The sequence below is a fragment of the Lissotriton helveticus genome, chromosome 11 (assembly GCF_964261635.1).
Source record: "Lissotriton helveticus chromosome 11, aLisHel1.1, whole genome shotgun sequence".
Lineage (NCBI taxonomy): Eukaryota > Metazoa > Chordata > Amphibia > Caudata > Salamandridae > Lissotriton > Lissotriton helveticus.
Window position 1 is genome coordinate 129,706,518 of NC_136072.1, and position 14,898 is coordinate 129,721,415.

The following is a 14,898-nucleotide window of genomic DNA, read 5'->3' on the forward strand; positions in this document are numbered from 1 at the left end:
AATCTACTAATTTCATAATTCTGAAAAAAATATGATGCACTAAGTCAGCCAGCCAGGCCCTGAGCGCGGAGGGGCGACAGAAGGTCAAAGTGAAGGACTCACTGTAATGAAAGGGGACTACCTTTCGTGACGTCACTTCCTGTCGTGACGGCACTTCCGGTGACACAATCTAACTTTGAGCGTCCCCCCACTTCTTTTTTTAGGACTTGTGCCCTGATCTGGTGAGTGAGTGAGAGAGAGAGCGACAGAGAGAGAGAGAGTGTGTGTGCGTGTGTGTGTGTACGCATGTGTGTGCATACGTGTGTATATATACACACACTAACAACCCCCCCCAATGGACAGGAAATAAGTCCACAATTAGAAACAGCTACAATTAAAAGCTTTGACCACTCTTAGGCTTGAGGAAAGTTTCTTAAGAACACCCTGAAATTTCCTGATGTAGACTGCATGACAAGGAAAAGGGTAACAGGCTGTTAGCATTTTCTGTTCAACCAAAGGCGAACCATGAATCACCACAATTACACATGCATGGGGAATATCACAATGTTACCCACAATATCAGTAGACCATGGTAAATAGCAGTGTTGCCAACGCTTATCCAAGGCAGCAGGCCAGGAATGGTGCTATTTAGTAAAATTGAATTACAGCTGCTGCTGCTGCTGCTGCTGCTGCTGCTGCTCTTCCTGGGGCAGTGGAAGGGTCTTTAATATAGCAGACACAACTGGTCTTTTATTTTATCAGTTTATTTTGATTTTATTTGGTGTAACCATTAGTTCTCATTGGGAGTAATTGCAATATTGTCCATACATGGCTGCTGTCGTTCGCCCCACTACAGCAAAGCCTCCAAATCTACTTGTGTCCTAATGAGTGTGCATTTCATAAACAATTTTCTAACCAAATTGCTATTAGGGCACCTGCGTAATTACTGCGTGCAGTAATACAGCATTAGATGCTAGTGACAAGTTAGGTGTTTCCAGACCCTCTCAATAATTGTGATGCAAGAAGTAAGTTTACCTGCATTCTTGGGTCAAATGAGAATGTTGTGGACATTTGACACGCCACGGTGAGAGCTACAAAATGCTTTTAGAAACAAATGAAAACCTACTTGCGAATGCGCCATGTTTAGTGAATGAAACGTCTCAGAGGCATAAGTCATGTTATTAATTTAATTATATGTGAATAATCTGATGTGAATTTGTGTGCAGAAGATTTTGAAACAATTGTCCTGAAGAAGGTGGTCAACAACAATATACGCCAACGAAACGTGTCGACAGATATTGCAAACGTACTTCTTTCCTTATATTGTTTGTTTGAAATAAGGGACTGTGACCTATTCAAATTTTTAATGATGAGAAAGAAGAAGGAGTTACTAAGCCATTAAGACAGTACAAGAGAGTATATCAGTTGGAAGAACAATGAGACATTGGCCTTGGTCAGGAGGGTCATTTTGAAGGTGCACAACCAAAATGCAGACCTCGAGTAAAGGAACAAGAGAATTTTGAAAGATGTGTAATGGGAGCATAAGGTCTTCATCTTTAGGTGGTATGTGGTTTTTTGTGTGAGGTTAGATTTTGCTCTTTTTGCACGCAGAAGGCTTTACTGTGGTTCAAAGGATGATTATCTGAGCAAGGTAAGTGAGGGATTTGGAAACAAACATTTGTTGGTAGTAGTGATTAAGGTTGTGCCCTCCTTCTTTGTGCTGAATATCTGCACTTAACTGTGTAAGTGTGTCACAAAAAGTTAGGTTTTCAAGACAGTTATCATATAGTTATAATTATGTTTGAAAGAGGTAAACTACACATTTTTAAGAAATTTGGCAGCAGGCACTGTAGGTGTTTTCTCTCCAAAGTACTGATTAGTGGTTGAGGTTTCAGTGTAATATGGAGACAATGTTTTAGAATGTCTCTGGAATTTAAATTATATGCAAATATGGAGCAATCATGTGACCATAAGCAACGTCATAGCTTGAGGAAGGCGCTCTCAAAAGTGGGGATTAACCACTTTGAATTGTTGACTTCACCTAAAATTCTAGAGGGGACATACAGGGACCTAAAACTCTGCACAGCATTAATCTGTTAAATGTTTTAAATAAAACTGAATGTGTGTTCCACATTTGTTTTTTCTCATACTTTCAAGGATGTTCAACAGTCACAAATGTGTTTCAGCTAACTTAGGATACGTCATGCATAACAATTAAAGCTACGTATCTCTCCAGAATACAACCTAGCTTGTAATTTCAGATAGATCTGCCAACTAAATATATTTTTCTGCATCCAGTTTCTGGTTTCATAGCAGGCTTTGTGTGGGTTTGTTGAAGTACAAAGTTTTCAAATTTGTAAATTAGAACTTACACTTAAAAAGGAAATTGTATTACACCCCTCATTATTTCTCTTCTTTTCTCCTATTCTCCGCTGACTCTGCTACCTGACTTATTTGGTCAGTCTTTCTAGGTTTTTGTTTTCGTTCTAGTTGTGGTTTCTGTTTTGATATGGGACAACGGATAATTCAAGGGTGGAAGTCCAGGGTATTTACAGTTCCAGGTGGTTATTTTGTTTCATATCATAGCATACCTGCCAACTCACACGGTGCCACTGTGTGACACACAATATCGGCTCCCATCTCACAGTCACCCGGTGAGGAGCCAATATCACACGGTGGCAGGGAAAACGAGCTGAAAATCACTGTAAATAGTGGGTTGCATATTTGTTTCCGAGGCTTTGAACAGCTGACGTCCATTAGGGGGCGTGACAACACCCCAGGACATCGGCACCAGCCTCAGCAAGATTTTATTTATTTTTGGGAGGCGGGGTGGGATTCGAAAGTGCCTCATAGGTACTTCTCGGTAGAAGGTTCCGCACCCTCATCACACTAAGATTTTTGTTCGAGTTGGCAGGTATGTCATAGTCAGCTGTGTTGTACCCATTCAAGACAGTACACACTTCCCATGGGAAACAACCTTTACAGCGGACTACCTTTATACAGCAGTCATTACATTGCAACATCCTTTACATCGCATGTCATTACAATGCCGCCATTACATTACATGTCACTACTACGCATGTCCTTACAATGCATGTCACTACAATGCAGGCATTATATCGCAAGTCATTACAACGCATTACATTACAACACATAGTACCCTTACACTATCTGACACTTACCCTACTGTTGCACTCACTGGAGTTAGAATAGTAATTTTTACCCCTATACTATCAAACACTTACCTTAAATGTAATGTAATGGTATGCATTGTAATGCGATGTAATGGAATGAGTTGTAAAGGTAGTTTCTGAAAATGTGATGTAATGGCATGCTATGTAAAAGAATGCGTTTTAATGGATGTTGCGATGTAAAAACTGTGTTGTAAAGCCATGCATTGTAAATGTATGCGTTGTAACGTCATACATTCACTTCCCACACTTGACTCCGAGACCACTGATATTGCACACACCCAGATGAGCCAGGTCAGCCCTCCATTCCGTCCAGCTACTGGGTTAGCGAGCCCCCAACACCGCCCGTATGCCCGGGCATTCCCCATGGCCTGCCTGGCTAGTCGGCTGTAGATTTTTTGCAGCTCAAATACCTCTGATGGACTTTATCCCTGTGCCTTCCACTAGAAAATTAATTAGCGGTCGTGAAGTGGTCCCCTTAGTATTATCTACCAGGTCCCGGAATTTCATTTGCATATATTTGCTTATTTGGTCGACAAATGATATTGCGATTGAGTTTATGGAAACATTATGACAAACTCTTAATTTAGCTAGACTTCATTTGTGATTCAATCATGGTCCTTGCTGCAAATTTAATTTGTTAACTGCTCTTAAATCTCACTTGTTGCCCCAATGATGAATTAACAAATTGATAAGGTCGAAATATCATCGACGTTCTCCATTAGCAAATCAAGAGGAAGCATTGGTTGTATTTTTTTGATCTTGTTATAAGACGGACAAATATTTGTATTCTTTTCCTTCGCCACTGTGTTTTTATTTACACTGTGATCTGTATGATTATATGTTTGTTACCTGTGAGCAACTGTTATATGTGGGAATTCAATTTTGTATTATTTATGCTTTATAAAAAATATTCACAATAACAAACAGCTTTCTAACAAAAATGTCAGTGTGGGTACCGCATTTTTTTAATAGTTTTATTTCTGTTTCCCTGGCTACACTGAGTAAAACACTTTTGTTAATGAATGTTTGTATATTTGGTTTTCTTGAGGAACTTCTTCCCTGAACCATTGTGGCTGTTACACTGCCTGGCAACACAGCAGCCCTTAGGCTGGGTGGGTTACGCCCCCTCTACCACAACACACCACTAAAAAGTCATAACATGCCCCATTATCCTATCTTTGAATGTGAACAAACTACTTGACAAAATTAAATGGAGGTGGTTCTCCTCTATGTGAAAACAGATGCCCCAAACATTCTCATGTTGCAGGAGACTTACCTTCTGAGGACACAATGCACTTTCCTCAGCCGTCATGGCTACACCAGTGTTTTTCATGTGGGTTACGGCCCTTACTGCCCGCACAGTTCCGATATGTTATATTGCAAGGTTTATCGGAAGGAGTGCACTGGATGCTCATCAGTGTATATGCCACTTGGCAGGGCCGCAAGAGCCCACTCTTCAATCTTTGTCCAAGGAATTACTGGTTGCTCCCCTGGGCATAGTGGGGGGGGGGGGATTTCAATGCTGTCATAGACCCAACACTAGATACATACCAAGGCTTTGTCCCGCTGGCGAAGTTACTAAGCCAACTGGGCCACTTCCTTGGGGCTGGTAGAGGTATGGCGGCAAGTCGTGGGAGCACTCTATACTCCTCCAGAGTTCATTGTTTACTGCCCAGAATAGACTATGTATTTGAGCCAGCTAGCAAAACCGCCTTTGTTATTGGCTCTCGCCTCCTCCCTAGAGCGCTTTCTGATCCTTCCCCTGTGAAAGTCACACTTCAGTCCGTGTATAAGGGAGTCGGGGAGTGTGACGCTGAATGCCAGGTGTCTTCATAACACCAGCCTGACATATCTGTGTAGGGATGACATTATGTAATTCTTTTATCTTAACTCTGCATCTTTCTCGACAAAGGTGACTTTATGGGAGGCCTTCAAGGTAGAGGGGAGAGGGGACGAGAGACAACAGACCTTGAAGAGCAACTCCAGTGATTGAAGGCACAATGGATTGAGGACCCCAAGAAGCCAGACTGCAATTGATACACATGGCTCAGAAAAGTCTCTGCTCCTACTTGCTAGGCAAGGCTAGATACTCCTGGCTTCTTTCCCAACTGATTGGTGGACAAAGTTGGCAAACTACTATTCTGCCTGGCCAAAAAGGACACATACACCAGAATTATACCTATTGTCTGGGACACCCTGGTACAACTGGTTAGGCAAACTTCGGATATTGCACAGACCGTTGCCAGATACTTTCAGGACAACTAGGTGCACCAGGTCCCTCAACACAAAGTAGCTGGATTGACCCTTTGTCTCCAACCTTCCAATACCGGCGGTCACACCCTCTAACACTGAGGACCTAGACTTGTCACTAACTGAAACCTTAATACATCAGGCCATCTCTGATATGTCTTCAAGGTAGACAGCTGGACCTGATGGGTTCTCCCTTGAAGTTTTCATGAAATATTCTCGCTGCTGGCCCCACACCTCCTGGCTCCATACCAGGAGATGTGGGACACCAGAGTGCTGCCTCATGACCTGCACAGGACCACTATTGTTGCAATTCCAAGCCAGGCAGCCCCATCACATCTTTGGGAATCTTATAAACCAATCTCCTTCATTAACATCGAAATGAAAATCCTGGGGAAGGTCCTCACATCACAACTGATCTGGAAAATTAGCACCTTTGTTAGCACCGATCAAAGCAGCTTTATACCGTAACATAGTACCAGCATAGCCTGCATAGATTGCTGGTGGCCCTTGCAGAGACTCATAGATTGCATGGCGCCACCACCCTGCTTTCGATTGACTTTCAGAAAGCATTCGGCACAGTACATTGGCCCTTTATGCTTGCAGTTCTTGATGAGATGGGATTTGGCTGGCCCTTCCTTGAATTTGCTTTTTCCCATGTACTATTTTTCCCCATGGTCTAAAGTACGTGTGAACACAGCCTTGCCCTCTCCCTTCCCAATTTGGCATGGCACATGCTAGGGGTGCCCTCTCTCCCTTCTTCTCTTCGCACGGATCATCAAGCCCCTGGCCAAATGGATCAGACGAGATGCGATTTTCCAGGATTCCGGTGACCGGAGAGCCCCAAGGCCAGAGTCTCTCTCTACGAGGACGACTTTCTCTTTCTTCAGCGCCCTGAAATTACTGTCCTGAGAGTCTTCCAAATTCTGTGGGTGTTCGGGGATGCATCAAGACTCTCTGTGTACTTGGTGAAATCTATATACTTTCCAGTTGTGACAGAACAAAGAGTGGAATGGTGCACCTGTAAACAGACTAATTAATGAGTTTCTCGGTCCATTAAGCAAATTCCTGATTAATTGAGATCCAATATTCAAAGTCTTAAAATCCAATGAATAAAAGCATCCCGCCAACGAGTTTCATTCAAGGTGTCTTGAACTTCATCAGGACTGAAAGTAAGTAGAGCCGCCTTAAAGTTCAGAGAGCAGGCTGCTGTGTAGAAGGCTATGATAATCCCATACTACAAAAGTCACAGTAGCGACACCGTCGTCTATCCGGGCAATATCAACGCGTGCCTCAAGACTCTCGGTGTACTTGGGGAACTCAATATATACTTTCCAGTTCTATGCAACCCACTATGGCTTTTCTGCCTATCACAGATGATGGTGGCTCTAACCCACTTCAAATACCTGGGCATGATAGTTATGACCGACCAGCAGCAGAGCTGGGATCTCAGAATTAGGACACTGCAAGATGGGAGTCCGAGAGACCTCGATGACCGGTCCAAACTGCCACTCACTGTTGTGGGTCTGGAGCACTTACAGCCATGACTTCAGCTTCTTGTGGAACTCTAGTAGAGATGGGTGAGTCCTGATGTGATGGGGAATGTTGTTCAAGGTTTTGGCAGGGATGTAGGAAAAAGAGGGTTCTCCAGTTTTTCTGCTGCAAATGTGTGGTACCTGTGTGAGGCCACGTGTGGCTGAGTTCAGTTGCCTAGGTGATTGATGGAAGGTAAGGTGGTGGTTGAGGTAGGAAGGTCCCGCATTGTGGAAGTTTGTGTAGTATGGATGAGCAGTTTGAATTGGCAGCGCTTCTAGATGGGTAACCAGTGTAACTTTCTAAGGTGGGTCATGGTGTGTGAGCTGTGGGGATGTGAAGAATGGTTCTGGTGGTGACATTTTGGGCAGTCTTGAGTCTTCGTATGAGTTGGTTAGAGATACTGGCGTAGAGTGCATTGACATAGTCCTTACTGCATGTGATGAGGGCCTGAGTGACTGTGCTCTGGTGTTTGTGGAAAGCCATTTAAATATTTTGCACAGCATACTTAGGATGAGGAAGCCAAGAAAAGGTTACGGGAGTTCACCTGTTTGGTCATCGTGAATCCAAGATGATTCAGAGGAGGGAAAGGGTGAGCTGAGTGTCATCTGCATGGGAGACAATGTTGATTCCGAGAGATCTTATTATGTGTTCGAGTGGTGTAAGGTAGACGTTGAAGAGGGTAAGGCTCAGCGATGACCCTCGAGAGACTCTGCAGAGGAGGCTCTAGGGTTTGGAGGTGTACAGAGTAAGTCTGACTTGTTGGGTTCTGTTGAAGAGGAAGAAGTGTGGACTCTGGGTGGGTCCTTGTGTTCCGCAGTTGTGGAGTCTTGAGACAAGGGTGCCATGGGAGACTTTGTCTAAGGATGCAGAGAGATCGAGCAGGATGACAGCTGCAGTTTCCCCTTTGTCCATGTTGGTCTGGATGCCAACAGTGGCTGGGATGAGGGTAGTTTCTGTGCTGTGGATACCTGACTGAGTAATGGCTAGTAGAGTAAGCTGTTCTAGATCAGGGTTCTCCAACGACAGTCCTGCAGGGCCGGATCCATGCCATGTTTTTAAGATAACTAGATTTATTTAAATGGAAATATGCTAAAAATATGGCATGGAACCGGCCCTCCAGAACCTGTTTTAGATGGTTGAAGAGTTGCCTGGTGATTGCTTTTGTCATTACTTTGGAAGGGAAGGGCAGGAGTGAGATGGATCTGTAGCTGCTGAGCTCTCCTGTGTCTGCCTAAGGTTTCTTCAGGGGAGCTGTGACCTCTTGATGTTTCTAGTTGTCTGGGTTCTGCTATGGATGGAGGTGTTGATAATGGTGGTGAGGTTGGAGCGGATCAGAGTTCCTCCTAGGTTGTAGATGTGTTGGGCAGGAGTCGATAGGAGGACCGGTGTGGATTGTTTTCATGATTTTGACTGTGTGTTCTAGGGTAAGGGGGCTTCAGTTTGCTAGCTGGTGGTCAGATGTGGTGGCAGTGGGCAGCAGGTCGATTAGGTATTGTGTCATGTGTTGAGGTTCAAAATTGGCCTAGATCCTGAAACTTTTGTTGTGAAAGAAGTCAGAGAGGTTTCTGCAGAGGTCCTGCGATGGTGTGATGATGTTGGCAGCTGCTGAGGGGTTGGAGAATTCATCGATGTACAGTTGTTGGAGCCAAATCTATTCTCAGTGCAAGGGCTGCTTTCCTGACCTCTTTGATCTGGGTGTGATATTTTCTAAGTGCAGATTTGTAGGTGTTTCGTGCGTTGGTGTCCTGGCTAGTTCCTCATCTTTTATCCAGCTGTTTGTAGTAATGTTTGGAGTTTCTTAGGCATTCAGTGTACCATCTGGCGTGTCTGTTGGTTTTTGATTGTATGACGTCCTTGAGGGGGGCTAGGGTGTCAGTGCAGCCTATGATCCAGTTGTTGAAGGTTCTTATGCCAGTCTGCAGGTCTCTGGTGAAGTCTGGTTGGTTGGCTCTGAGGATTTTGGTCTGGTCTGCTTCCACTATCTTGTTTCAGCTACATCTGGGGTTGCTAGTAGGCTTCAATGGGGAAAGGTGGGGTGCATTGATGTAGAAGTAAACTATGGAGTCCATGGGAGCGGGGTGAGGGGGCTGAATGTAACCTTGTTGCTGGCTGTGAAGATGGGGTCAAGAGTGTGTCCTGCATTGTGGGTAGGTTTTTGGATGAGCTGGGTGAGTCTGAGATCGTTGGGGCTGTTGAATAGGGCAGTGGAGTTGGGATCTGTGGGGTTGTTGCGATGGAAGTGTAGGTCACTGAGTAGGATGATGTCATTTGAGCTGATAGCGATAGGGGAAATGGAGTTAGTGAAGAGTTTGCTGAAAGTGGCAAATGGTCCCTGGGGCATGCCAGGTTGCCTTTGATGATAGTGCAGTGTGGTTGCTGGCTTGTAGTTGGAAGTGCATGTGTTCCATGAATGTGTGTTCTCGTCGGTTTAGGTGGTGTAGCTGATTGAGTCCTTGTGGATGAAATCGAGGCCTCCTCTTGGTTTGTTGGGCCTGTTCTGGCCGGAGATATTTGTATCCCAATGGGATCGCCATGGAGATGGCAAGTGTAGATGAGGGGTTGAGCCAGGTTTCGGTAAGAAAGAAAATGTCAGGGGAGTGCAAGATGATGATGACCCACTCAGGGTGGTTTCTTTGCAGAGAGATCTGGTGTTGAGGAGCATGCATGTTAGGCGGAGTGTAGTGGGTGGAACAGGAGTGCTGATGCAGGAGAAATGGCAGTGAGTGCATGAGAAAGGTACTATAGTTGAGCGACGTGTGGCGTCGCGGCAGCTATTGTAGCGGGGTACAGTATTGAGTGCTTGCAGATGGGAGGATGTGTGGCAGTAGTGTTTGGATGATATTGTCTGTAGCACTGGGTGCAGTCCAGATGCAGACGGGTAAGGATGGGCTGCCATTTGGCAACCCGCTGTGCACTTGTGTAGCGGCTGCCATGAAGTAAGCACCGGGAGGGGGCAGTAGCAAGAGGTAGGGAGGGGCAGAGTGCTAAAGTTGTTAGAAGGCACTTGAGGAAACGCCAGAGAACGGGTAAGAAGTGGGGGAGGTGGAGGCAGGAGAGTCCCAGGAGAGAATGGTAATGAAGGAGAGAGTCAAAGGAGAAATGAAATGGAAAGATGAGCAATCAGGCAAAAAGGGGTGAGAGAGAGTGTGAAATTAGAAACTGTGATGGAGTAGGATTTTTTTTTCTATATTAAACCTGCTCGGATTAAATCGCCATTTGTGTGAAAATTATTAACGAGAGTTGTGAGATTAACAGAGAAAATATTAACACAGGGTATTTGGGAAGAGAATCGAGAATTCCTGTAGGCCGCAAATGATTTCTGCATGAGAGACAGCAGAAAAAATAATGTTATAGAGGTTTTGTTATGTGTAACGTGAATGAAATGCGTTGACAAAAGAGTTTTATACGAGTGACATTCATTACATAGAATAATCGTTGATGTTTATGTTAATATTACAATAATATGAAGACCAAATGAATCAATGAAATGGAGCTTTTTAAATGAACAAATAACTGAATCTGTTTATTTCTCCTAGAGAAAGTGCACGTTTTGCAGAGAATGCCTCAAACTACTGTTAGGATTAATTTGCTTTTTAAACGTAGGCTGCTGCAGAGAAATGTATCTGTCCTTCATTATGATTATTGTGTTCTTTTCTTGTCGACAGCTACGTGGTTGGGGTAGTGTACGGAACTTCCTACCTTCCGGGGAAATGTTTAGTTTTGTGGAGAACTGCTCTAGTTAATGTTGCAAATCGTCTAAAGGTGTGGGCGAGTCTAGGAAGCAAAATATTGTGGTTTCCTTTGCTGAAGGACGAAGAAGACCACATTGCTCTTAACAAAGAACTGTTGAGAGTGAGGTGCTACACAAGTGGTATGACTGAACACCCTATGCTTCTAAACCAATGAGAACTGTGAAATGCTTGGACTTTGCTAGTAAATTGGGGATGGACTTTAACATGCACACAGTGTAGCTTAGGCAGACGTGACGAAGGTGAGCATCTCCGTGTGAGCTGAGAGCTGATTTCTTAAATGTAAATGTAAATGTATTTCGACTTATATAGCGCACAAATCACCCAGGGGTCTCAAGGCGCTTGCTTAGGGAACCCGTCCTGGTATTCCCCTGTGAGATACCCCGGCAGGGTATCCACAAGGTGAAAGCCAGGCATCCCGCCGCGAGGGGCCGTAGTGGAGATTAAGCAAGCTATTGCCCAGAGTTGCAGAGTGTGACCCCGTGAGTCGAGTAGGCACCGGAGCGAGAATTGTCGAGTCCGTGGAATTTTTGAGCCCGAGACGGGGAATCGAACCATGGTCCACGGCCGATCTCAGCTTCCTGGTCTGCCGCCTCTAACCACTGAGCCACGCTTCTCCACTTAAGCTCTTCTATGGCTGAAGCGGACTGATCCTGAATCTTTAACTTTGCTCCTCATACCTTTGTGAGGTTGCTCCAGCTTTCCCTACCGGCTGGAGGGTTAGCTCTTCAGACTATTAGCATGCTGCGCTATAGTTTTTCTTAGGTTCGTATGTTATTCTGTATTGGCATTGATCTTGTTACAGTGCTCTTTTGTCTCTCTTCCTATCCACTCACTCATGCTCGTTTAAATGAGATGTTATTGCGAATTGCTTTCTTTGTGTGATTATCTATGATTTGATATTTGTCATTGTATGACCAATTACATGCTTTCAAAGAATTAGATAAAACTAAGTGATTAGTAAAACCAAGTCTGTCATTTATTGATGATCATGATTAATGTGTTTTGTACATATAATGAACAGTTTGTTTGTAGATTATTCCCTTTATTGTAGTTCCTTTTAAGGGGAGGATCATCCGTCTTAACCGGTCAGTCCCTGAAAACTCTCAAAAGGTTCGTTGGAGGACCAATTATAGGTATGGGCCAAAATTTAGTTTCATAAGAAAAATGCTAGTAGTTATTAATTTGGTGATGTGTGGTGAACAAGTGTTTTTCCCACGTTTCCGCTGCATCACAGGCAACAAGAGAGAGAATGGAAAACTGGTACAAGCAACAAAGAGTGAGAGAGATAGTAAAAGGAAAAACAAGCACACAGGGAACAAAGAGAGAGAGTATATGAAGTACGAGTGAAGTAAGGAGCAAAAAAGATAGAGAAAGTGACAAGAAGAGCAAGAATGAGGCGGGACCTTGAGGCAAAAAACCTGGCCTGAAAGGGAATTAGTCTGGTCAGAGGACCAGTCCAGGTAAGTGGGTGCTGAGGCCTAGTCACACATGCCTTTTATGCGCCGAGTGGATTCCCATGGGTTTCCTTTGACAATTCACACAGTTCACATATGACGGCAGGCCAGGGATCCCTAACTTGCAATTTTACTATTGTGGTTCCTAGCTCATTCCATTGAGTAGGGGTAGGAAGAGGTATGCTTAGAGTCACCTATACCACAACCTTACAACTTACACTCCGTTCAGTACGGAGCCAGAACTCCTTGCATTTGCCCATGATCACCAGAACCCCACTGGAGTGCTGGAAGGCAGCGTTCAAACATATCGGTGGGCAAGGCAGACTATTTGCGGAAACCCCACTCTTGTATGGCACACACCTTGGCATGTCAACTACCGAAAAAGATTTAGGGCCTGGACCTCATTGGCATTTCCACACTTGGTGAAGTATGGACCCAAAAGATGCATGAAATCCTTTGACCAATTAGCATTAGACTTTGCCCTTCACAAAAGCCAATTCTTTCAGTACTTCCAGTTGTAGCACAATCTCAATATATCCATGCCAACAGGTTGGGGGTGTGCGGGGCAGATGGGTTAGTGGGTTTCAAAGTGATGCATGTGTACGAATAGACGTGACTTAGATAGCGTATGGGTGTACCTGTTGTTTTCACGATGTGGTAATCTACTGTGTTACACAGTTTGAAATGCTAATAAAATAATATATAAATAAACAAAAAGGCAACTGAACCTTCAACCTCAGCTGATTATTCACTACTAAAGTCTTTAATAGGCTGATTGGCAAATCGCTTTTTCAAAAGTAAATGTGCCTTCGTCCAGGAAATTCATGAGGAACTTCTACTTACTTTGGGAGTACCATACAAGTACTCAAATAAAATACTTATAAATCCGAACAAAGGTTTTCAAAATAATTTCTACAAACTAAGGATCCTATTTAAAACTGGCACAGGTACCGCTAATGGTCATGCATAAACCCTGACAGCTATGACCAGGATTGGCCCTCAATTACAGTGGTGGCAGAGTTGTGGATCTAGAATGATGGAGCGGTGGCAGACATCAGTACAACAGTGCCTCAGAGGCCTTGTTGACATCCCTTTTCTACTTGATAGATCTGCAGAGTGCCTGGTGGAACACAGAGCTGATGGACTCTACGTCGGGGAGCATCCATGGAGCATCCCTTGGATTGAATCTACCCGTGTAGGTGTCCGCCGAGCATGCACCTGCAAAAGGGGTATTCTAAGGAGTCCATCATGGATACCATGTATGAGTGGCACCAGTATAAAAAGCAAACCTCAGGAAACATGACCATAGGGCCAACTGGAGGGCCACCAGACAAGAGCTGTGACAGGACTTGCGTCCCACTTCTGCAACTGAGAGCTCCCACCCCTCTGGCTGCTACACAAATGTTTTAGAGGAGAGATGGGAAGGCTGGGCACTACGTTTGTGTTAAGGAGCACAACAACATGGGCCATCGGCATCTCAGATATTAAGGGCACCATCTCCATCATACCATCATCTTGCCTCAAAGCCGAGCCATGATGGGATCAAGCAACAAGTCCTACCACCCCATTCCAATCTGGCCAGGGAATGGTGGCTACCTGTGTAAGTGGAAGAAAAGGCAAAATCCTAAACTCTACCCGTTTCCTGTAATTGGCAGATTGGAACGGCTTGGCAGGACCACGGCAGACTTATTCTATTACTGCACCCCTCCATGGTCTTAATCAAGTGAACATTTCAGAAATGCAAGCCAAGCACAAACCAAACTCCTAACTTGGGTTGATGAGCAGAGCCCATCTGTTTGGTGCAGGCCAATAGAAATACCCAAGTTTTTTTATATTGATCTTTATTGATTAATGCACGATACATACGAAGAGCTTGTTTTTAGGGTACAAAAGTTTCAATAACCTTACCGGCTCGTTTGATCCTTTTCCTCTCTTTCAGTTGGTATGGCTTGTGATCATGTGACAGAGGAATTGCATTTCCGTCTTTGTCACACAAAACTCCACGGGAATCCCCCACATTTGCCACAGTTAGATCTTTATCAGAAAGCAAAGCAATCAAGCAGGTTGTTCCTAGAAAAAAAGGAAATGGTAGGATTTACAAACGACGAATGCAGTTTCAATTATCTGTAGGCCTTTCATGAAACAAACACAATGAGCACAAAGATATGAAAATAACTTCTGAAACAACTGTTGCTCCAGATGCAAACAGTGTGTACATCACAGTGGGAGCTTAAGTAAATTCTGATTCTTCACTGTGTGGCTAGAGAATACACCCAAAGTGGTCATTAACAAGCTGGTCCCAAGTACACTGCACAACTGAATTTTGTTGCCCAGTTTCATCGCAAACAAAAATGCAAAATGACAAAAAAAATACCGGAAACAAATCTAGATTGTTCAGATGAATGATATTCGTTAGTAAATTAGGTTTCTCCAACCATTTAAGAGTTTATCCGTTCAATTTATTTTTGCTTCCAATATGTAAACAAGAACTCTACTGCAAAGAATTGGTGCTGAATCCATTCCACATGCCTGTAAAATTCTCACTAGTTATACCACTCAACTTAGTCAAAGCCTTTGTGACGCTTTCAAAATAATCTTTCTTGCATTTTCACTGTAACAATGCTCTTTTCTTTCACTGTAACAATGATCTTTTCAAGTTTAATGTATAACGTATGTAAATTGCTGCACATTAAAAACTAGTGCTCCCGGTTTTATGGTATTTATTTTTTTGACATT

The 14,898-nt window shown here is 43.9% G+C and overlaps 1 protein-coding gene across 1 annotated transcript in view; it reads right to left on the reverse strand.

Annotated features, from left to right (window-relative positions):
- Nucleotides 1-14,898, reverse strand: part of PPM1L (protein phosphatase, Mg2+/Mn2+ dependent 1L) — a 643,346-nt gene that overhangs the window by 78,562 nt on the left and 549,886 nt on the right. Inside the window, exon 3 of the mRNA XM_078667889.1 lies at nt 14,071-14,232. Coding sequence (XP_078524015.1) covers nt 14,071-14,232 — 162 coding nt within the window. The remainder of the gene's footprint in view (nt 1-14,070; nt 14,233-14,898) is intronic.